This window comes from Lepisosteus platostomus, chromosome 2 (genome assembly GCF_059453375.1).
Source record: "Lepisosteus platostomus isolate fLepPlt1 chromosome 2, fLepPlt1.hap1, whole genome shotgun sequence".
In the NCBI taxonomy this organism is placed as follows: Eukaryota; Metazoa; Chordata; class Actinopteri; order Semionotiformes; family Lepisosteidae; genus Lepisosteus; species Lepisosteus platostomus.
The window spans coordinates 64,029,355-64,053,953 of record NC_142612.1 but is presented as its reverse complement, the minus strand read 5'-3'; the positions used below and the strand labels follow the sequence as shown (position 1 = coordinate 64,053,953).

Here is a 24,599-nt window from a genome sequence, read left to right as displayed (position 1 = left end):
ATTGTCCCTGGTGTTCAGACTGGTTATGCAGTTGTGAGCCAACTCAGGAGCAATTTGGTGAATTCACATTAAATTGCATAAGAAAAAATAGTGCAGATTTCATCTTAAAAATACAGTATGTGAGCAAAATAAAATGGTATGTTAGAAATGGCAAGCTGCTCTATAAAAGTTTGTTCTACATTAAAACATAGCAACACATGGTAGAATAGGAGTCAAGGTAATTTCTGGTAGTGTGACTAGTAGATATGTGAACCTGATATCCAGAGTGTTACTCATGTTGTACAGTACCAAAGATCTAAAAAACAGAAACACAGTTGGAGTCCAGCCTTACTGTGACAGATCACATTAGCTTAACATTTTCAAGAGCTTCACTTACTCCCAAACTGTAATGTACAAAAGAAAACAAATGACATTCCTCATTCCACTTTGCTCCAAAATCCCTGAACAGATGATGTAAGGAAGTGTCTGCAGACAAGAGACATGTGTGAGGGTAGATCCATCTTAGCACCCCACCAGCACTCGCAGATCTGCATCCTGTCACTGCAGAACTAACTGAGGGAGACACATGAAGGCCAGCCACCTAGGGTCACCTCTCTTGTGCGAGCATGCAAGCAGTTCTGTTTCTGCTTAAATCAGTAAAAACACAAAAAACATCAAACCAATGTACACCCCAAAGCTATTCTTTTTTGAAGGACATTCAATATCCACACATCAGCAAAGTCTCTCTCAAGGGGCAGTAAGGATGAAAGCAAAGGACCAACCATAAATGTATTGGCATGCAGAGTTTAACATAAAGAGAGTTTTGCAGAGCTTTTTCAAATTTACAGTGTTCATGTGAGTTTTTTCCATGCCTTTTTGGAAATGTAAAGTATGTACTTATGACTAATTAGCTTTTTGCATTTGAAAAGATCCTCCTTCATAGCAGATATCATGAGGTTAGGCCATGTCTTGAGTAGATATCGCCATTGTACCTTCTTATTAAGAAAACATAGAAAATTATCCCAAAAAATCTCATGTGGTACTGCAGCTTGCATATATTCTGTATGTTGGTAAAGTAGCCCCTGGTGTACAGTTTTATAAAACATTTTTCATACTGGCTTAAAAATGAAATCTCATTAGGAATTAAAGGATTCCACACTGCTGTGCACATGACACAACTAATGAACATTTGTCAGACATGGTTATTTATGATTAGACAGGAAGTAAGAACAGGGGACCCTGCTCCCCTAAGTAATAAAAATGTAAAAGCCAGGCTGAAAGGTGCTTGACCCACTAAGTCATTCTTGTCAAATCCACCAGCCTCTGCTAAACCCTTCTGACTGGATGGGCCAATGCTGTCAGGGAAGCAGATCCAAACTACCCAGGCAGGCAGAGTAATAATTGCTAATAATTGGTTTGACGACTTAGACAGATGAGTTCATCAATCAAGTAGTTCAGTGATCCTTTGGAATGAAAAGGATGTCACACTGCCGATTTCTCCTCTCCATAAGAGCCCCCTTCTGCCTAATCAATTGTCAGCCACAAGACTGTTGTAAGTCCTAATCACACATTACATACAGTTTCTCTGTATCTCTACAATTTTAGGTGATCTGTAAGACATGAAGAACAGGATCTGCCACAGAAGGAGCATATCCTTTTTAAATTAATATATTTCATCTAGGGGCTGTGGGGTGCCATGGAGGGTGCCCAGGACTAATGGCTGCCAGGGAAGTCTGAAGAGATCACAGAGTGTCATGGGTTACCATCTCAGGTATTTATCTGCTGATTTTCAAGTACATCTCCCCCAGAACATTTTCAGCATTCAAGGTGATATTGTGCTTAAAACTAATCCACTTAATAGACGTGATTCTGTTTACTCTTGTGCCTCAGTAGTGGAACTAAATAACTGAAAACTGATTAAATATTAAAAAAAACAAGGTGAAAAGTGAAAAGAGGCAATTGTCAGTTGTCAGAAAGACAGTTTTCTTTCCCTCTGGAGTAACTCAGCCAACATGTTTAATGAGGTTCATGATGTTCCCAGACCATGACATCTCAGCATAGAGTTTAATAAACAGATAAATATTGACTGTAATCTTCAAACAATGAAAAAGAGACTGAGCCAAAGGAAAGCATTTGGCCACCATCAAAAGCAGAAATGTAAAAGGCATTGGACATTATTGGTTGCTTTGTTCTGAACCTGAACTTTGGGGCATTTATTCAGGAGTTTCCTTGCTACAGATGTCAATCATTTTATTTCGCAGTAACAAAAATAATTTTAAAGCTTTATTGTTCCTGAAAAAAAGCTGAAAGGTTTTGCCATATTTTCAAGTGTTGCTCTTATAAATACATTTCTTCATTTTTGTCTGAATTCAGAAAGCTTGAATTTACAGCTTCCTCCAGTTCAGCTTTTCCATGCCTGATATCTGAAATAGTTTATAAATGTTAATTTGTACTTTTAAACTGTAAATTGTTTTAAATCTTAATTCTGTACATACCTTTATATTTGATGTTCTTGCACATTAACATAAGCCATAAGGAATTAGATTTATTGTGTTCATATTGTACATGGTTCTTATTCAGCATACTTCGGTATTCGTTGTCCAGGGGTCAACTATTTGTAGAGCATCTTGCTCAAAATGACTTTACTTGCTTTTGACTCCACTGGTTCATAAAGAAAATGGGTTGCCAGTTTGACTGTATAACAATGTTTTCAGGCAGCACAGGGTTTTTTTTATTGATCGTTGTATTAATTGTCATTATATCTTATTAAGGTGATTAAAGCAACAATAGTCCATTTAGCAAAAATGTATTTGAAATATCATTAACTTTGCTTAATGAACATTTTAAAAACCTATCCTGTCTAAAAAGTGGCCTGCTAATGATTGCTCCATATAGTGCCATAAATAGTCACTTGAGCACATCTACACATGGGAAATACTCTGCACTGCTTTTACTGCAGAGACAGGGAAGAGAGCAGAGCCTCCTTGCGTCCTTTGATACTGGTGTAAAACTGACTTGACTGCTATTCAGGGATAAGGGAAGAGGTCAGCAGGGAGAGCTCTGTCTGACCATAGCTTTCTGTCCTGAGTTATCCCCACACACAAACAAGGATCGGAGGTGAAAGGCATGAGGAGACAAACGCTAATTGTCCTATATTTGCCTCACAGCCCTTTTCTGAAGCGTTTTATTTATGCAGACACCACTCTGAGGCACAGTACAGATATAAATATGTAAACATGCCATCGCCTTCCTAAGCTGGCGATAACTGTCTGGCATGCTTACCAACTCACATCCAGGATTTAATGGAGTTTCCTGCTCTGGCAGATAAGCTGTTGTGGTTAGCAATCTTTCATTTCCTCTGGCATTGTTCTTTAAATGCTTATAGAATGAGATTCTGCATTGTCTCGCTCTTTCAAAAAGAGATTTCTGTTCTGTTCTTCAGGATTCTTATACAGTTTTATTATGCAGTGCATGTATTGTTCAGCACAAAACAGCCTAACCCAAGCTGATATCTGCAGTATATGATTTACATATATATTTATATTTACATAGAAATATTCTATACCAATCAAGCAACTCAAATCACATATGAGAAGAAATTGCCAAATTTAATGAAAATCCATCCTTGTATCCTTATTTTCTGTTAGACCTATCTGCTTAAAGAAGAATTGATTCAGTTTTACTGACCCTGAATTAATAGAAAAACTGTTTTTTCAAGTGTCTTGTCCAGTAAAGATATTCTTCTGGAGTGCAAGATGAACCCTTGTTTGAGCCTCCTGTAGAGAATACATTTTGGTTTGTCTTGACTATCTTAATTATCATTTATTAGCTGACTTCTAAACTGGGCTTCTTCAGCAGTGATACAACACTGATAAATACAGTTACAGTTACAGTCATCCATCTCTCAACTCTAGTATTATAAGGACATGTTTTTATAACATGTTTTCTGTGAGCAAAACATCTAAGAAAAGTATGTCTAGTATACAAAGTCAACAGAAGCACAATTCTTTTTAAACAGAATTGGGTGGAACAAGGTGACTGAACGTGTTCAAAATAGTCCTTAAATGCTTGAAGTTCTGACTTATCCTGGAAATTTCTGTGAGTGTTTTAAAATCTGTTATGATTTGATAGCTAATCAATATAAATCCTGAGCCTATGGAAGTAAAGGTCAGCAAATACAAAAACTTCTGTTCTGTTATCATAGGGATTAAAAAGCTGGGGACACCATAATCAAAACATGAGAAGAAAAGAGTCAAAAAGCCAATGCCATATCATTGATCATTTCCTCCTATGCATTATGCATTACTAGCAAAGAGAGATGTTTCTGGGGGGTTTATATTTGAGCACTCACCATTTATTAACAAAGTTCAAGAAGGTAGCTGCGTCAACATGCATAGGCTGCAAAGGTTTTCACTTGGGTTGACTTTGTTAATAGATGCTGAAAAAAAAAAGATACGTTTTGGCGGTGGAGCTTTCTTCAGGTGTCAGTTGTCTTCAGGTAGGCTACAGAACTGAAACATTGTCTCTTTTTTTTCAGCATTTATTAAAGTCACCCCAAGTGACTAATTGTGGCTCTACAAAAAAGGAAGATTCTAGGCTTCCATGTGGGAATGAAGAGAAGATTTTAAGTACAAATAACTTCTTTAGATCTCTAATGTGACCGTTGTGGCCCCGGGAGGGCTCATGCCCTCTGCCACTCCACCCCGCCCGTTTCATCCCACAATACCTGGGGCGTGAACCTGGGCCTCCGGCATAACGCAACAGGGAGCCAGCTGCATGAGCTAAATGTGACCTCCCCCAGCCTAGGCAGCTGAGGTACCTGCTGCGTGCGGGGAGGGTGATGACATCGCTGTGTCCGAACTAGCTCCACTACACTAATGCTACTACCCAGATATGTTCCTTGAGGCCCCCAAGATCCTTCATAGAAATGGACAGAAAACCTATTCAATTAGTTCCAGAGCAACTGCATATGCTAAATGACCTCTAAAATCTGTAAGTATTTACAGGCTTCAGTAACTTAACCATCAAAGAATACTTCACAAATCTCCGAGCTCCTACTTCCACCAGAAAAAATGTAGCACGAATGTGATGAAACATTGCAGTGAAAATTATTATTTCTAAAGGTCAGTATCTATAGCAGCTTGCATGTAGAGCCTGGCAATGGAAAATCTCTAGTTCAATAAGAACAGACATCATAATCCCGAGCAGTCCCAGCAGCTCATTAAAGGAATGGGACACAAGCTGAGTAGAACATTATTAGCTTGAAAGGATGCTCTCCCAGCACATCAGGGCTCTGACACAGTTAGCTGTGAAACCCTCAGGAAATCAATACAAATTGAATCTCTCTTCCACTGGAGTCCTTGGCATGAATTTTACATGAAGCTGAAGCTCATCAATAAACTGAAGAGATGTTCAGGTGATGGCTTGATCAGTCTGTTTAGTCAGGTGTTGCAGTTGCATGGTGGTGACTAGTAACTTAGTTCAGGGTTATGGGTTTGATTCCACCCTGTGGAACAATCCCACATGGAGTTTGTCTTCTCTCCCCCTATGGATTTTCTCCATGTGTTCCAGAAATCTCCAACTGTACTGTATCTCCCAAAGACAGTTTAGATTTGTTTGGCTACTCTAAGTTGTCTCTTTCCATGGAGGCTTCGAGATAATTCTTACATTGGGGGGTTTGTTCACAGCACAGCCACTACAATCTATGGAATTGTAGAGATAGAGAACTAAGCAGGTCCTATTACCTACTGTTCTGAGTTCGAAACTATGGTCCTGAGGACGGTCCTCTGGTCTGAAGGTGAAGCACAGAGCCCTCTACACTCTGGCTTCCTTTGTTACAGTGTCTGTCAAAGGACATTTTCATAAGGAACAGACTGCACACAATCAAGGGGATTTTTTTTAGGTGCAGAAAATGCTTCCATCACTTAAACAGCTATTGGTGTTTCATGCAACTGCCTAGGTAATGTCTTCAATTATTTAATAGGACAGTGACAAACATAACACAATGGATACCCCTCCAACAGACCATTTTGGAGTTGTTATTACAATATGTTGGTGAACAACACAGTTCTACACTCACTGGCTTAGTTATTGGCAGAAACCTGCTGGAATTAAAAGCACCATTTTTGTATGAACACAAGTTTAACCACATCTTTAACTAGACTACTTTAGACTGACATGTACACTCTTATGAATTCTTGTGCTGTATTCTGCTATCCAGCCTTGCGAGATCTCTCTCAAGGCTGAAACTCCATGAAAAGGCCTCGTCTCTGTTTAGAAATCACTTCTGCTTATCTCTATTGGAATAGAACAATATGACTAGCTTGAAGACTAAACTCAATGTGTCAAGAATCTCAATTTTCCACTTAAATGTCAGGGAAATTATATAAAAGAGCAGTAATGTTGCTTTACTGGTCATCACCGTAAGCAAAACTAATTAATTTAACACCTTGGAAAATTGAATCTTCACGAGTCTCAACCACATAAATTAAAAAACAAAACAAAGAAAGTTAGAAATTAGAAACTAAAAAAAAAAATTTGACATTTGAATTGAAAAATATTCAATTAAGGTATCAAAGCATTTAAAAAACATTTATCAGTTTCTGCAGTTTGACCTGCTGAATGAATTCATGGTAGATTGTCTACATAATTGTAATTTCTAATTTCTAATTCTAAGTTACATTTTTATTTTTGAGCCGATGGAAAGGCATTGTAATATTTTAAAATGCTTTCCTCAACATTGTTTTATTAACATGCAGAAAAGGAGAAACAGTGCTGTGAGAACGTCTCTTAGTAACTTGCTGTGTGTGGGAACTTTTTTTTTTTCTATCAATGAAACCTGAAAGATTTTTTTATAAGATTAAAAATGATGTTTTGCAGAACATCTGTTATTCTTATATGTTAAATAGAAGTAGTAGTTGGATGTACTGTACGAAAAACAATCCTTTTTGTTTAACAAATCACAGGGCTTGTGGGTGGCTGAAAAGTTAAAGACATTGAATGAGCTCTCTATGCAGTGAGTAGCACTGGGACTAGGTTTGTTATAAGTTCAAGTTCAAGTTCAAGTTTATTGTCATTACACCCATATACATGGTATATGGTATAATGAAATGCTATTTAGCTAGCTCTCGGACATAAGTAGTACAAAGAGAAAAAAAAACAACAACAATACAATTGTGTAGCAAAAAGAAAGACAGAGACAACAGGCAGTGTGCAAAAAACAACAGTGTGCAAAAAACAGATGATGTGCAAAAACAACAACAGGCAATGTGCAAAAAAACAACAACAGGCAATGTGCAAAACAACAAAAAGTTAACAGGTTATGTGCAAAAATATGCATCAACAGAGTAAAATAAAGGGATAGAAATTATGGGGAGTGAGCTTTTGACATTTATGGTAGAGGTAGATTTTCAATGTGTGTTTGAGTTTTTGGTAAGAAAGAAAGTATAAGTCAGTCAGGGCTCTCTCAGCTCTCAGGAACATTAACTACAGGCTTGCAGACTTTGCAGATTGGATAGACATAGCTCTCATCCAATCACGGCTGAAAGCAATTTACAATGGCAGGAGCTGGCTAGATATTTTTCTTGAACTAAAACAATGCCATAATGTAACCTTCCAGCCTTCACCTTCTGGTTGTAGCTGTACATGGAAAGTTGCAAGATGTCTCAAAAAGTGGTCTATATGACAACACTGTTGAGATTGTGCTAATGCTTAGGAAAAACATATCTCACTCTAGAATGGATTCATATTGACATCCTACAAAAAAGTGCAAAAACAAAACATTGCTGAGACTCTGATATCACACAGTATTGGACGTCCTAACAAAAATGGACGAAAAGGAGAAGGCCAAGGTCATAGCATGAATATCACTTCTGTGATAACTTGCAGTACGTTATGTGTACAAAAAATAAAGAGTTTTGCAAAGAGTATAAGATATTAGATATTATAAGTATTAGATAATTCATGATTTCAGCAGCAGTCAGCAGGATGAAACTGAATTGTATCTGCCCTAATGGAGCCACAGTAATAACTGAAAAGCATTCTGGTGTTGTGCAAAAAAATAAGTCACTTTGCCTCCCACTATTTGGAAAATGTGCTTTTTTACAACTGAGAGGCACTTGCTGCGAATGATATAGAGCCAGTCCTCAACAGTATTCAGAATACTGGACTGAAACTCATTCAATTTCTTAAATCAAGATCACTTAACTCAAGATATTTCCTTCACTTTATTCATTCCTCATACCTTGAGGTGAGATGCCTATCTTGAGGAATAATGCTTACCATACAGTATATTTAAAACTACAAGGAAAATTTGTGTAGAAAAATGACATGAATTGCAGGACTGGATTTTCCTCACATATACAGTATGTCTAGCAGAGGAACAGGTAAAGGATTATTCCATGCTGAAAAGAAAAAAAAACGTTTCGGCTGTGGAGCCTTCTTCAGGTCACACTTAAAGAAGACTCCACTGCCGAAACGTTGTGTTGCTTTTCTTTTACTTTCAGCATGGAATAAACTTTTACCTGTTCCTTTGCAGCCTATGAGTGCTGACACAGCTAACTACTGGAGCTATATATCTAGTGGATAAGCTCAGTACAACTATGAAAGGGGGTGCCACAGTAGGGATCCATCCAATCAGGGATTGCATGATCTCCCTGTATTCATGTGACAAGTACAGCTCTCCCTGTCCCTGTCCCTGTCCCTAACACTTCAGAAAATCCAGTGTTACTTTCATGCCCCCTGGTTTCAGGCAGGATGTCCCACACATTCGCTCCAATGCCAACACCTTTTTGAAAAGAACTTGAGCTTGAACTTTATTGCCATATGTAACCGGTACATGTACTGGTACAATGGAATTCTTACTTTCAGAGAGTCTCTCAATTGTTAAAACAAAGAAAAAGGTTCTCACACAACATCTACACTTCTTGTAGTGCGATTTAGGGGACCTTCACATATAATACAAAAAACATCTATTCTTTTAAGACCCATGAAGCTCTTTATAAGAATAAAAAGGTTTCTGAACCAAATAAACACCAATATTACAAACTCAAGTACAACTACATCAACCCAACACAAACACTCTAACAACCAACTCAAAACTAATAACCATCCAGCGACACAGCAACACACCAGTTAACACAATGTGAAAATGCAACCTGAACAATAACTCAATAATACAATTAGTGAACACACCCAAGTGACTTTACAATTATATAGACTTACAGTAGTGTCCTATATAGCAGCCTCTAGTGGTAGGCAAGCTAATGTACCAATTCAGTCTTTTCCCAGTCTTGCCTGGCACGCTGTCGTCTATCTAGTTAACGCCGATGGATAGGGCTTTCTAGCGTTGGTCTAACATTTTTATGTCAATCAGTCCAATTTTCGAACTCAGGGTCACTGGGGAGCTGAAGCCTATCACAGCAAGCAACAGGCGTTAGACAGTTTAACCTTGATGTAACGCCAGTCTCTCGCAAGGCAGACAAAGAGACACACACAGACACAGACCAAACACACTCACGCCAGGGTCAGTTTTCCCAGAAACCAATGAACTTGCCGGTATGTTTTAAGACTAGGAGGAATCTGGAGCAGGAAACCCAAGCTCACATGGGGAGAGCACACAGGTCTGGCATTGAGCCCAGGGCACCAGAGCTGTGATGGCACAATGCAAAGCAGTGGTAGCTCACATTTGATTATATACTTCACACAGACTTGTTCAAAACAAATGTGTGACTGGTTTTCCCAGTTTGATAAAGATGTGATATAAAATATATGGTTTGTGAAATTCAATTTATGATACAATTGTTTTTCATAATGTATCTATTAGGAATGAAACATTGACCAGCAGCCATATCACCCTGCAACTCACAACTGGCAACCCACTGAAGCTAAGCAGGTGTGAGCCTGGTCAGTACCTGGATGGGAGACCTCCTGGGAAAAACTAAGGTTGCTGCTGGAAGAGGTGTTAGTGGGGCCAGCGGGGGGCGCTCACCCTGAGGTTCATGTGGGTCCTAATGCCCCAGTATAGTGACGGGGACACTATACTGTAAACAGGCGCCGTCCTTCGGATGAGACGTAAAACCGAGGTCCTGACTCTCTGTGGTCATTAAAAATCCCAGGGCGCTTCTCGAAAAGAGTAGGGGTGTAACCCCGGTGTCCTGGCCAAATTTCCAATTGGCCCTTACTAATCATGGCCTCCTAATAATCCCCCTCTATGAATTGGCTACATTACTCTGCTCTCCTCCCCACTGATAGCTGATGTGTGGTGAGCGTTCTGGCGCACTATGGCTGCCGTCGCATCATCCAGGTGGATGCTGCACATTGGTGGTGGTGGAGGGGAGTCCCCATTACCTGTAAAGCGCTTTGAGTGGAGTGTCCAGAAAAGCGCTATATAAGTGTAAGCAATTATTATTATTATATTATTGATTTTGACTTGCTTTTCTTCACTGTTGTAACATAAATCCATTTCAAATTAGACCCAGACTACTGTATATAACACATGAAAAAACTGCTTGTAACTTTTCCCGGTTAACTTACAATACAAGTCAAGTGGGACTGAATTATGTGGTTAAATGTAACACCAAATTAATTTTTGGATAGTTTTACCAATACAGTACAATTTTAACAGCACAGAAAAGTATAATTAACATTCTAAAAGAATGCTATCCCATCTATAAAGAACAATTCATTTGTTCTGCTTTAGGGTTGTGTTGTATCCTCTAGTCCTGGAGTCCTGATTACAGCTTAGGGACAGATGGATTCCAACTTTTACTTTCGTATAATAGCTAAAGACTAGAACGTTCTGTCAAAACATTCAAGTTTTGTTTCAGACGGGCTTTATAAAAGGATAATGATTCAAGCTCAGTAATTAAATTCTCAAGAAGCAAAAAAAAGAGTTCTTGATGGGACCTCATCAACATAATAAGTAATTAAGCAATTAAGAATTAATTCAATACATCCTGGAATGTAAAGGCTATTTTGCAGGCCTTTTTTTAGACTGTTCTAAATGTTTGAACACTGTACTCTAGACATTTGTGCTGTTGCTAGAAACACATGAAGACCATACAAACTCCACACAGATAGCACCCCAGGACCAGCATTGAACCCATGGACCCAGCGCTGCAAGGTAGTAATACTACACCATGTTACCATGCAGCCCGTGGAATAGTCAATATGATATGTGTGCTTGGGGCATATTTCTGCAAGGTGAGTTTCCAAAACTCCACTGACCTCTGCAGGCTTTAACAAATGACAGACGGAATAAAGTGTGACAACATAAAAATGGGCTATCAGGTGGATTATAACACAGCAACGGCGTTAAATAGATATGAAGAACATAAATGGAAAGTGAAGTTCAATGAGGAAAAAGGCGGAGCAAATCATGAGCTGGTACAGCTAAGGGCGTGACGTCACGCAGCTTCTGCTGGAAAAGAAGGAATAGTGAATTTCTACAAGAAATCTGACGGAAATAATTACGGGCCCGAAAGTAAGGTGTATTTTTTTGTAAAGTAATTTGCTTTTTTAAAAATTAGTTATCCTATTGTCAGTACATTGTAACAATCCACGTTATGTTTTAGAGTAGAAATGCAGAAACGAGATCTATACAAACTCTGCCTTTCGCTTTCTCTGTCAGTCGGTCAATGCCAAGACAATGCCACGCTGCGAAACGAGCAAAGAGAATAAAACCGAAACTCCTATAACAATTATATATTTATAAAGGATTTCAGTTAAAGCTGTCTCGATTAGATTGTGAATTCGATATGGAACAACATTTTTTGAAATATCGCACGGTACTGCCGAGTTCTTAGTGAAACGGGGTGTAGAAAATCCACGTACTGTATTGTGTAAATCGGTATATTAGTCAGTTTTTAGTCTGCCCAGGAATCATTTTTTGTTTATTCTGAAAATGGCAGTAGTGATGTTCTCAAACAATCTATTCAAGTCGCTCTAATCCATTCTGAAGAACATACAGTAAATTACAGTAGAGACTGAATCGCAGCACCTAGATCGGACGAACTTCTTGGTCTAGCAGGGCCGCTGTGTTTCCCGGTTTCCAGTCCAGCAGGGCTATTTACCAACTCAGCAGCCTTAACTGGATCAGTTCAACAGTTTCCCCTACCTATCCGGGAGCTGCTGCTTTTAAGAAAACTGGAAAACAATCAGACACGCTGTCCTTTCAGGACCAAGATTGGGAACCCCTGACGTACTGGATCGTCATAAAAAAAACGCATTCACTATTTTATCCACCGACACAGTATCAGGCTGTGCTGATGTTTTCACTTTATTTTCGGCAGTATGGCGGTCATTTAGTCATACTTTGATATGAATAAGTAATTTGTTTATGTTTTAAGGCAAGTTTATCAACTGGTCAAAACGGAGTATTTTTAGTAAAACAGCTAACAATGTTGGCCAGCCATATCACTCTGCAACTCACAACTGGTAGCCCACTGAAGCTAAGCAGGTGTGAGCCTGGTCAGTACCTGGATGAGAGACCTGGGAAAAACTAAGGTTGCTGCTGGAAGAGGTGTTAGTGGGGCCAGCAGGGGGCTCTCACCCTGCGGTCCATGTGGGTCCTAATGCCCCGGTATAGTGATGTGGACACTATACTGTAAACAGGCGCTGTACTTCGGATGAGACGTAAAACCAAGGTCCTGACTCTCTGTGGTCATTAAAAATCCCAGGGCTTTTAAAAATTCTCGAAATGAGTAGGAGTGTAACCCCAGTGTCCTGGCCGAATTTCCCCATTGACCCTTACCAATTGTGGCAACCTAATAATTCCCATCTATGAATTGGCTTCATTATTCTGCTCTCCTCCCCACTGATAGCTGGTGTGTGGTGAGCGTTCTGGCGCACTATGGCTGCCGTCACATCATTTAAGTGTGGTGGTGGTGGTGGCAGAGGGGAGTCCCCATTACCTGTAAAGTGCTTTGAGTGGAGAGTCCAGAAGAGCGCTATATAAGTGTAAGCAATTATTAATCATTATTATAATGTGGGTTTATTCAAAGCAAGGCAGTTGAGCTGAATAGAGAGCTCTGAGCTGTTGCTGGTATTCACAGCACTGGATCTGCGCTCTGCCACCAGATGGCAGATGTAGAACAATGCAGAAGTCACAGCTCCCTGTTTTCTAAATTGTCACCTGACTGATTTTCCCCTTTGTCTCCAGGGTAACATGTCCACAGAGTTCCCTAAACCCCATCTCAGTGAAGCTCAGGCCAGGGAGCTGGTGGAGCGCGTCTTCGGGCTGCGTGTAGACAGCCTTCGCCCCCTGCCCAGCTACGACGATCAGAACTTTCACGTGGCGGCGAGCGGGGGCGGAGAGTACGTCCTGAAGATCATGAACTCGGCAGACAGCCGCAATAGCGGGCTAATCGAGGTGCAGACCCACACCATGATGTTCCTGCGGGAGTGTGGCCTCCCCACGTCCTCTGTAGCCAGAACCCAGCGTGGAGAGACAATGAGCCTGGAGACCATCGGTAAGACATCCAGACAGGACAGGTACAGATGCAGCCATTCAAAATGCACGGTAAAAACCTGCGGTACGGTAACCTACCCACAAGCCACCGCGGGGCACCGGAGGGTACCGCAGGGCAAGTGATTGGCTGGCCAAAATGACCGACAGGGGCACTCGTGGTGCATTGGTTGGTAGTGCAAAGATTTAATCATTTAATGTCTTTACTGTGCACATTTTAATCCGCTTAGTTTTGAATATTTATATGGATTTTACCACTAAAGGGAAATTTTAGTAGCTGAGCATAAAAAGAAGAGGAGCATAACGCATCTGAAGGTCTTCTTCTTCTTCTTCTTCTTTTTCACAGCCTTAGTCCCAGACTGTCCTGGGGTCAGCTGCTTTGGTTGCTCTTCTCCATTTGTCTCTGTCGAGCACATCTTCCTCACTCACTTCACATACTGAAGGTCATAAACGATATTAATTTAGGAACATAAACATTACTGTATGTATGTAAACTGTACTGTGTATGGCTGGTCTTGGTAGTTTAAAGAAAAAATACACACCAGTCTTCCATTTCTCCCTAAACATTTTAAGCATGAAAGTTTTATGAAACGGTACCCAAATATGCGACTGCTGTATAGAATGAATTTTAATTTAAAAAAATTATTTAACACGAACATTAAGCTGTTTACCTGAGAACAGTCAACCGTTGCTACCCAACGCAGAATGGTAATTGGCTGACACCATCTGACACCCCTCTGATTGGAGAAAAAAGACGTGCTGGTTTGCTATACCAGGAAGAGGATTTCTTTCTATTCAAAACGTGTATTTTAAAAGTTTAAGAAGTAAAAACCTTACAGCGTACACAGATTTCTAAACTGATCAGGATCGTTATCTTTGTCTTATGCATAATAATGTTCACCGCTCTGTCCAGCAAATTAATAATAAACTTTATTTTATATAGCTTTTTAAACGAATAAGTAATTAGATTGCTCATAAACCTAATCACTTGCTTTTTCTTTTTATTTAGGCTCAGATTTCAACTATAGATCGTATTATTAATAACCATAATAACAACCAACCAACAAAAACAACCATATAAACATAATACCAACCAAAAACATAGATAACAACCACAATACAAAATCAAATAATCAAACCATTTTACACTCGCAAAGTCCTCCAATTATCATAATCCCGCCCCTTATGCAAAACCAAACCTTCCTCCCATCCCAGTTTATCCTGTTTATCATAAACAAAATCCACCTCAATTTTCAACATAAAGCATTACACAAAATCAATACCTCAACACTCCATACTCAACAACGATAATTCACAAACAGCCAGAACATGTAACTACACATTCCCAAACAGACCTAATTTCCATGGCCCCGCCCCTTATGCAAAACCAACATCCCTCCCCTGTTCTCTCTCTCCCCTGGCGGTTGTAATTGTTTTTATTTTCAAATAAATGTTAGCAAAGTCATGTATTTTAAAAATCTTAAGATTTTTATATTTGTGTCTTTATTTAGTGGTTTCATTAGTGACAAAGGCTAAACTTTCTTGGAAAAATGTCTTTTATGTAAACCATGTTTGCTATTAATTCATTCAGGGCTAAAATATGTTCATTGTCTTCTAATGAAAGAAGGGTTCCTTTCGCCGTAGTCGGGAGCCTAGCCTTTAACTAATAAGTACTGTATTTACTGGGTTTTTGAGGGGGGGGGTGTGTCTTTCGCTGGAAATCTCGCCTCCTACTTTGAAAATACCCGTGAAACCGGTTCAATTCGTCACAGCCAGCACTCCTGCAGAGAGTTGGGTTGTACTTGCAGTGTATACAGTACACGCGTTATGCTCTTCGTTAATGTCTGTGAAGTTTTATTTAATCTCTTAGCCATACTGATTCTTCTGGAAGCCAGTTTCCGCCAGGGAGTAAAAAAAAAAACACACTATGGTATTCTCTCCAATGCAGTGCAGTTAAAAACATACCTCTGATGCTGCTCCTAAATGAATATCGTTTATGACCATCAGAAGCTTTATGCTCCTTTTCTTTTTTCCAGTGGATTGAACAGGGAGAGGCATTTCATGATGTACTTTTCACTGATGAAACAACAGTGGCTCTGGAACAGTTTTCAACCAAGTCGTTTTATAAAAAGGGGAGATATGTACACGTTACTGAAGCTAGAAGTTTAGCCTTTGTCACTGATGTAAACACTAAATAAAGACATATAGAAATCCCTACGTTACAGGCTGTATATGGCTGGTATTGGTAGTTTAAAGAAAAAATACACACCAGTATTCCACTTTCTCCCTAAACATTTTAAGCATCAGAGTCTTACATGTGGTTATTTCGAAAACGTTTGTACGTGCTCCTTCTTACCATGTTACTGTTTACTGTTACTGACCATATTAAGTTTAAGTGCCTGTGGGCACTTTTCCTGTCCGTGGGGGGTGGACCGTCTTTCATTAGAAGGTTAGTCTGTTCTACTCTGAGAATGTAGAGGGGGTGGAAAGTGCCCGCGGTCATTTAATTAGTATTAAAATCTTAGTTATCTTTCTAGTTCACAGGTTTGCATGCATAATTTAATTTTGAAAGCCACTGAGACATCAGGTACTACTGTTGTATTTATGAAAAAGAAACAAAACAAAAAACATACTAACAACTGTGCCATCCTACTCCTTAGTTAATACATTTTATTATTCATAAACAGTTAACATTGTTAGCAAAATATTTTGAATTATATTTAACCCTATTTTTTCTTTAGTTTTGTATTTAACTCATTATATGATAGTCAGACTTAATGTATATGAATATATATTTGAACAATGAAAATATATTTTTACAAGATTTTACATTAAGCACTTAAAATTAATATGGTTAATAATAGTAAACTGTAACATGCTGTAACAAGATCGGTTAAACTGCGAAGAAAATCCTTTCAGAGAAAATGTTTCAGGTGTGAAGAACAAACCTGTTCCCACACACCCTGCCCCCACTACCATTAGAATATACACAAACATTTTAGCGTTTCATTCTGAGCAGAAGACCCTCACACCTGAAGAGTGCTGGCTGTGACGAATTAAACCGGTTTCAATCACAGATTGGGACTCAGTAAAGTAACACACAGCGCCACTGGATTTGATAATACTGTACCTAACCAAAATCCGCAATATGGAAACAGAACCTGTGTAATTGTTGATAGATGATGTACTCGTAACATTTTTTCAAGATGAACTACAACATTTAAAAAATGACTTGTATGTACTTGATATCTCTAATCAATCCACAGGTTCCAGCACAAAACGAAACTAAAACGCATACCGTTTCGCGCTTCTTATTAGTTGCTCAAAAGTAATTTGACCGTATGAAATGCATAATATAAACCTAGAAACATATACGTGAGCAGTACTTAAGCACTGTAGTATCGGTGTTAAGACATACCTCTCAAATACTGTAAATCAAGTTAAAAATATCTCAAGACCGATTCTGGTCGTAATGAAACCATGTTTCGTGTATGTTTTCTTTTTCATCTTGAAATAACTCATTTCTAAATACCTTTTTCACTGTTAACATCTTGTAGCAACTTTGCGACAAAATATACACTCTGACAGTTCATCCTGCTACCAACATTAAATAAAACAAATCTTAAGATTTCTATATTTATGTCTTTATTTAGTGGTTTCATTTGAAGCTTACAATGTTTAGGGAGAAATGGAATACTGGTGTGTATTTTTTTCTTTAAAGTACCGAGACCAGCCATATACTGTATGTTTATGTTAAGATTTCCCTTCAGTGGTAAAATTAGATATGAATATTCAATTCACAGTTAAGACATTAAATATACATATACATATTGGTTACATTACAGTTTGCATACGGTAATATGTTTATGTTACGCGATTAAAAAATAAATAAATAAATAAAACTGAAAGGTCCAGCACCAGCTGGATTCGAACACACAACCTGCCAGTTGGTAGTCACGCACCTAGACCAGTAGGCTACAAGACAGCTCGCATAAGCAGGCAGGCGAAACAGCCCTACAGAGCCCTGCCGCAGTACACGGATATAATCATACCGTTATTAAATTCTTGAGATACGCGATTCCATATTATATTCCCTTTTAATCAAATTCTAAAAGTATGCTTGTTGACTCCGGTATCACGTTAGTTAAAGACTTCGAAGCTTACAATGTTTAGGGAGAAATGGAATACTGGTGTGTATTTTTTTCTTTTCATGATAGGTGTCGCATTTTAAATCATTTTCGTAGTTAGAAATTATGAAACGCCCTGTTAAAAGCAAGGAAGTTTTTATGCCCGTTGAAGTAAAACAAAATGCCTGACAAAGTATGGCTTGGACAGATTCCAAGTGCTTGTACAAATGTGCTAAAGAAATTATACTTTGAGTATACAGCTTGTCCAAAGTCATCCATTATTAATACTATTAGTAATATCTTCAGTAAAGGCTTTGATGCATAAATATTTCTGATAAAGGTAGGTTGTGTACTTTTGTCCAACTGAGCAATCTTGCTTTCATAAAATATACCAACATTTGAATGACTGATGATTAACATGCTGTAATACACAGTTCAAAATTAAAGGCTCGAATGCTGTACATGAGAGGTTAAGCTCCCCCTGGCGGTTTTACAAGGCGACGCCGGATAGTTAGTCACGTGACACACGTGATACCGCGTGATACCCCGGTGGGCGTGTCGCGGTATGCCACGAAATACCTCACCCATTTTGAATGGCTGCATCTGTACAGGGCTGTGTTGATCCAGCAGTCCTTTTCAGTCATACGGTATACTAGAATAGGAACTGATTGCTCAAATGAACATGATGGGATAATTATAGGTTGCTTTGGTTTAAACAGCCTTTCTCAGTGTAGTTATATAAAATATAACTTTTAAAGTTATTTATATAACTTTTAAGAGCCCTGTATAGGTGCTAACGCCATAAACAAATGAAAAGTTTAGAAAAATAAAAACCTTCACCAAATTTTCTGATTTCCTAGAATCCAGTGGTAGAAACATTTTAAGGATATCACTGTTTACGGTCCTGTGCACAGGTATTTTTCAGGCAAGAAAATATGCAACAGTTTTCCTGACAGCTCGCTGCTGTCAGTCTTTGACTGAACCTCAGGCTGCTTTCTGTGACATTGCAAGTGGTGATGAAGCCTTGCTGTTCCATGGATTGACAGCTTGCTGCTGTAATGCTAATTACTATGTGTTTCACTCAAGAGGTGAACCAGTGGTTCTTCCATTCTTGGGCCCTTATTGATTTAAATGGAAACAATATTTAGAAAATAAATCAGCGTGTTGCTCTGGATCTCTGTTATTGTACTGGTTCACAGCCACAGCTTTTAAGCAACAGCTCAGAGTGTGTTTTTGGCAGTAGTTTTTCAACACACTTCACACGTTGGAGATTCATTTGTAATCATTGAATGCCAAGGAACTGAAATTTTGGACATTGTTCTAAGCCTAGTATTTCTAAAGAGCTTTGAATGCTATGCCAATAACATCTTTACAAAGTGAAAAGCCTTGAAAGAAGAGCCTGCCAACTACTCCAGATCAACTAAATTGTTTCAGACAGGATGGGTGTTTCATGTTGGCTCCAAATCGAAGCAATGTGTACATTGAGTGGCAATCAATTCTATAACTGATTCTCTTTTTGTCAGCCAAAGCTTAAGCAGATCTGATGGTCTGAACAGCTGATCGGGTTTACAGACATCTTGTAAAGAGCCTGTGATTAGGGCATTGTGTGTTAATTAATAGAGAATGCACACATTCCTAAAATGGGCTTGTGCAATGGGAATATATTAAAATAAAAAATACAAAGTTATTTGAAATGAGTACATATGACATTTTAGCACTACCAAGTTGCTGTTAACATCTAGCAGTGTCTATTTAGCAAATGCTTTCCATCACTTTTTAACTTGCTTCAATTTAGAAAGTTACAAATCATTTTTTCCATAAAGCATCCGGTTCGTATGAGCCCAAATGGTAGCCCTACCAGTATAATAGGGCTGTAGGGTTATACAGGACACAGAATAGTTCTTTTTCCTCTTCAGCCCAGGTCAGCAGTGGGTCAAGAGAACACCACCAGGATTTTTGTAAACTGTCCTCACCACTTTAAAGATGATCTTGTCTTTCCTGGCAGACTGTGGCTCAGGCAGTAAGGGGTACATCGTGCGGTTACTGACCTACCTGCCAGGGACCCCTGTTGCTAAGATCCCGAGCACACCACAGATCCTCTACGAGGTTGGGAGAATGGCTGCTATGCTCAACAGAGCCTTGCTGAAGGTACTGCTTATTGCACTGAGGCCTTGCAAATCCAAACGAGCAAGACCTGTGGAAGCTGCAAGACAAAACCCCAGCTGACTGGTAACTCGGCCACATGCATGTTAAACTCTGGAGATGTTACTCTAGAGAAAAGCGAAAGTATTTTCATAATGCAGTTGTTGGTGCACCTCTTGGGTAGAAATCTGTTAATCAACTAAAGTTAATAAGTAACTAAGCATGTTTGCACTTTATACCATAATACTGATAAGAAGGCTGTACAGAGAGATATAGAAGCTGTGCACCTTGAGTAGAGTGACTGATAATCCAGGAACTACTTGTATGAAAATATAGATCCCAAAGCATTGCTGTAAAGATATCCATTTACAAAACACTTTTTGATTTGACCCAATTCATATGTCAGATTTACATCTGCTAAAACAATAGATCTATCATCACACTTCGACTGGCTGCTGAAACTATATCGGTGATCCTTGCTATAAAATACTTTATATTTGTGTTTTTAGAATGCTAGATGTACTTTGCACATTTACAACTGTCCCACAGCAAAATGCAACTGTAATTTTTTCCAGGATAAGGGTACGGCTGTTCTGGGCTTACTTTTAATTGGCTAATCAAAATCCAGTTTAACAAAGGTGCCTTTTTTTCTAGAGCAAACTTTGCTTCACTGTATTATATACAGTATCTAGCTACCCTACACCTGATTTTCTAAAATTAATAATAAAACCAAATATTCTATATTCTATTATATTAAAATATGATATATAAAATATTATATAATATTCTAAAATATTCTTGCTAAAGCTTGAGCCTTTAAACTTTTCCAATTACCCTTTTCACAAATTGTGAACAAAATTCACTCTTAACCTAGAGACATATTCTGCTGTGCTGTGTAAGTTGCAGTAAAATGTTGCAGCGGGCACTTATTTGACACTTCTATGAGTAAGACAGGCCTCAACATAAGTTAACTTGCTCAAGGTGTCGGAGCACATTACAAATTCACAATGAGCTTGGAAGAGCAGCTGAAGTCTTTAATAATGTGAACTTTATTACAAATACACTCACTCTGTTTCAGTTTCAGTTTATTGTCATCTGCACAAATGCAATGAAATGCTTATTTGCATGTATGCTCCTAGACAAGACTTTAAGGAAACACCAAAAACATAAAACACAGAACAGCAGCAGCAACAAGTTAAATAACATACTGTACATCTTAAGGGAAAAAAAAAACACATCAGTGTGAGCCAGTGCTAGGGGTAGAGTTCAGAAACATAAAACAACCTAAAAACCATTACCCTACGAGCCCTTTATATAATAGACATTACTTTGATGCCCCCTGTGCGAATATGGCTTCTAAACCCTTTAATTATTGTGCATCACCACCTAGTGAGACTTTTTCTAGGTAACAGAGGTCTTAAACAGCCTGTAGTGGGAAGCTGGCTGATAAAACAGTCCTCTCAATGTCCTGGCTGCTACAGTGAGAATTTTTGTTACTGACCAGTTACAATACTGACTGAAAAAGACAGGAACTTCTCAGCTCAATTGCATGTGATCTGAGAAGGAGCTGTGGTCCACATAATTCTTGAGAACCCACAGCCTTGACCAAGAGAATGCAATTGCAACAGAACACCAAACATAAAAACTGATGTTTGGATGTTTGTGCCAGCTTGGTTAATCGTGCCTTTATAGCATAGATAGCTATACAGACGTTTGATATTTATGCCGTCGACACAAGAAAAGCACAATTTCAATGCAATTGGATATGTTTAATACATGTTCTTCCAGATGGAACATCCCCAGCTCCAGAGCCTGAAGCGGGAGAATTTCTTCTGGAGCCTCTACAGTGTTCCTCTGATAGAGTCTTACCTCTTCGTGATGGACGGAGACCCCATTCAGCATGTGGTGAGAAACGTCATCCAGCTGTACAAGCGCCAGATCCAACCCCGACTTGGCTCCTTCCGACAATGTGAGCTTTTCTCCATCCTTTTTTCCCCTCCATTTTAGACCTGCTGCACATTGGGTTTTGAAGTAGAGGGAAGTGGAATGTCCAGGTCATGGTATCCTTTTCACATCTCCGGATTCATTTTTAGATGAATTAGATTGACTTGCACAGAGTCTTACTTAGAACAGTCTTATTCCAGCTACCAATGTTAGCAACCGAGAGTCCGATCTTGTTGAGGTCTTATAAACTGCCCTAGGCTGAGATGGAAATATTCTGTATAGATCTACAGTATTTCCTCAGGTGTAACACAGGAGTAGTTTCAGTGAGTTCACACACTACAGAATTGCATAACTGATGCTTTCTGCCCCTAAAAAAACATCCGAAACCTGATGTTTTCTGCTTATGATCTAAAATGTGGCAGAAGAGCATTCATTTTTGACTGAAGTTTCTTATTAAAAAAAAAGACCCATCCAGAATTTGGGTATTCAATTACAGTACCCTTAAAATCTGAAATTCACATTTTTAATAGAAGCCTTTCATATATTAATTCAAATTAGTACTAGAGCTGTTGTGGGCCACAGTTAAGCATTTAAAAATTGAGCTCTATTGTCCAGGGAGGTGTGAAGAGTTTGAACTTTGCTCATATCACTGACTGGGACTGGAAATTCCCAGACAGTGGTGCACAATCGGTAGAGTGTTACTGGGGGCAACAGTGATTCTTCCAACTTCCTGAATACTTGTAAGCTTGACGTGATGTTAGTGAGAGTGAAATTAGTGCTGCACCTCTTAGTTGCCCCAACTCCATGGAGCTTGCTGCTTACCAAGGCATGTGTCCACCTACAGAGCCACATCAGAGGAAATGTCAGCGCTTACTCTGTCCTCATTGTCCTAGTACTGTACCCTTGGCCTGTTGCTTTGTTGTGTTCCAATAGGCACTTACTGTATATGCTGAGCAAGTACAACATTGATGAAAACCAATCAAGACATTTCCAGTTACACTGCCCGTTCTTTTACCGCAGGTATACTCCATGGGGATTTCAATGACCACAACATTCTGATTGAGCCTGATGGGCCAGCGGAGGGCGCTCTCATCAGCTCGGAAGGGCAGCAGCTGCAGAAGCGCTACCGGATCTCTGGCATCTTGGACTTCGGGGACATGAGCTGGGGCTGCCTTGTGTTCGAGGTGGCCATCACCATCATGTACATGATGATTGAGAGCCAGACACCCATGGAGGTGGGCGGGCCTGTGCTGGCGGGCTACGAGAGCGTGACACCCCTGACTGAGGAGGAGCGGGACGTGGTCTTCCTCCTGGTGCTGTGCCGCTTCTGCCAGTCCCTGGTGAGGGCACGGCACACCGTGCTCCAGGACCCGGAGAATGAGGAGTACCTCATGATCACGTCGCGCAAGGGAGGGACTCTCCTGGTGCAGCTGTGGGAGATGGGCAAGGAGGTGGTGGAGCGCCTGTGGTTCGACTCGGCTCGCTCCTACCAAAACAGCAGAACCGGGGTGTGAGGGAAGGAAACGAGAAACGAAAGCAGATTTATCCATTCCCAGTGTCATTAGATACCATTGTACATTAACAGTATGCTTATAGCACATCAAATTGTTCATTGTTATTACTGTTACTGCAGCTACTTACAGAGTGTGACAGGATAAGCTCAGGAAATGGAAAATAAGTACTGTACGCTTTTACAGAATGTGCAGCACCATACAGCTTTGAAGATACAGTTGTCATGTAGGGTGCCATACAGAGGTATTCTCTCCCATATAAGGTTTCCACATTTTGATGCTATTTGATCTTGCAAACATGACATTTGGGAATAGGGCTTTTACATACTTTTTAGAATCTGCACAATCTATTCCAAACTGATAAAGCTAATGATTGTTGATCATGTACGGCCTGTACAGCACATAGATAATTAGAAGAATCTGAATTCAATAATTATTAACCCCTTGCAGTGCGAACTGATTCTCAAACAGGTTTGATAAACATGCAGTGATCAGGGTAATTGTCATTGATAAAATGTTGGAATTAAAACTAGCCTAAACAGCAGTAGTTCTTATTCACACTTGAGACTTGATTTGTATTAAATTCCATTTATATTTTTTATTATATAAAAATGTATAAATATATAATGGATACTTACATGTATATAATACATGGTTTAAATGAAACTTTTGTATGAAATTTAGTTTCACAGAGAACTTTAGCAACTTTGAGAAAGTTGTTTAAATTATTAATCCCTGCTTAGATGTGCACATACAAACTAGCAGGCTAAAGGAATAGCAGCAATGAAAATGTGCGCTGGTATAGCATTAAAACCCAGGCTTTTACTACATGCCCTGAGGGCAGTTGACCTCTAACAGAATCAACTAACAAAGGCATGTTTTTACAAACAACACATTCTGTTCATGATGCCCGGACTTCATTGCCAATCTATACATGTATCTGTATATTAAAATGATGTTGCACAAATGTGGTGTTAGAATGTATTTATTCATTAACAATCTCCCCAGCAGCAACCTTGCAATCTGCCCTCACTGGTGTGAGCAGCCTCCAGGAGTTTAATCTAGAGTCTTTAAAAGAGATTTTAAACAGACAGATTGGCCACCTGCCAATGCACAGCAGAACTACGGAGAAGTCGGATTTGACTTGCTCTGCTGTCAGATTGGCACAGACTGCTCCTGCCCCCAGATGTGCCAGGTGCTTTGATCGCATCTTCTCCAGCCTGAAGCAGCAGCAGCCAGGCTCTGCACAGCTGGCACGGTGCCGTCGCACAGTACAACGTTAACAAGGAGCTGTAGACAGACGCTCCAGCTGTGATCGCAGGATCCTTAACCAGCATCAACATCTGCTCCACGACACCACCCAGAGAGAGAGGGGGTGAAGGGCAGAGTGGTTTTCTTCTCTTTCCTCCCTACATCTCTCCTTTCTTTTGT

At 39.4% G+C, this 24,599-nt stretch overlaps 1 protein-coding gene across 2 annotated transcripts; it reads left to right on the top strand.

The window, feature by feature from the left end:
* The first annotated feature begins 11,303 nt into the window (after nucleotides 1-11,303).
* hykk.2 (hydroxylysine kinase, tandem duplicate 2) lies at nucleotides 11,304-24,135 on the top strand. Of its 2 annotated transcripts, none has more exons than XM_088612433.1 (5): nucleotides 11,304-11,461; nucleotides 13,139-13,448; nucleotides 19,577-19,719; nucleotides 21,502-21,682; nucleotides 22,678-24,135. In XM_088612433.1, the coding sequence occupies exons 2-5, from the start codon at nucleotides 13,145-13,147 to the stop codon at nucleotides 23,169-23,171; spliced, it is 1,122 nt and encodes a 373-aa protein (XP_088468559.1). In that variant the 5' UTR covers nucleotides 11,304-11,461; nucleotides 13,139-13,144; the 3' UTR covers nucleotides 23,172-24,135. The 2 variants fall into 2 exon arrangements, with proteins under 2 accessions (XP_088468559.1, XP_088468567.1); XM_088612441.1 differs by having other exon boundaries at nucleotides 11,335-11,466.
* The last annotated feature ends 464 nt before the right edge of the window (nucleotides 24,136-24,599 follow it).

Coding starts and splice junctions, on each gene's coding strand:
- hykk.2 (XM_088612433.1), top strand. CDS start 13,145: ATGTCCACAGAGTTCCCTAAACCCCATCTCAGTGAAGCTCAGGCCAGG. Junction 13,449..19,576: donor AATGAGCCTGGAGACCATCG/GTAAGACATCCA, acceptor CTTTCCTGGCAG/ACTGTGGCTCAGGCAGTAAG. Junction 19,720..21,501: donor TCAACAGAGCCTTGCTGAAG/GTACTGCTTATT, acceptor ATGTTCTTCCAG/ATGGAACATCCCCAGCTCCA.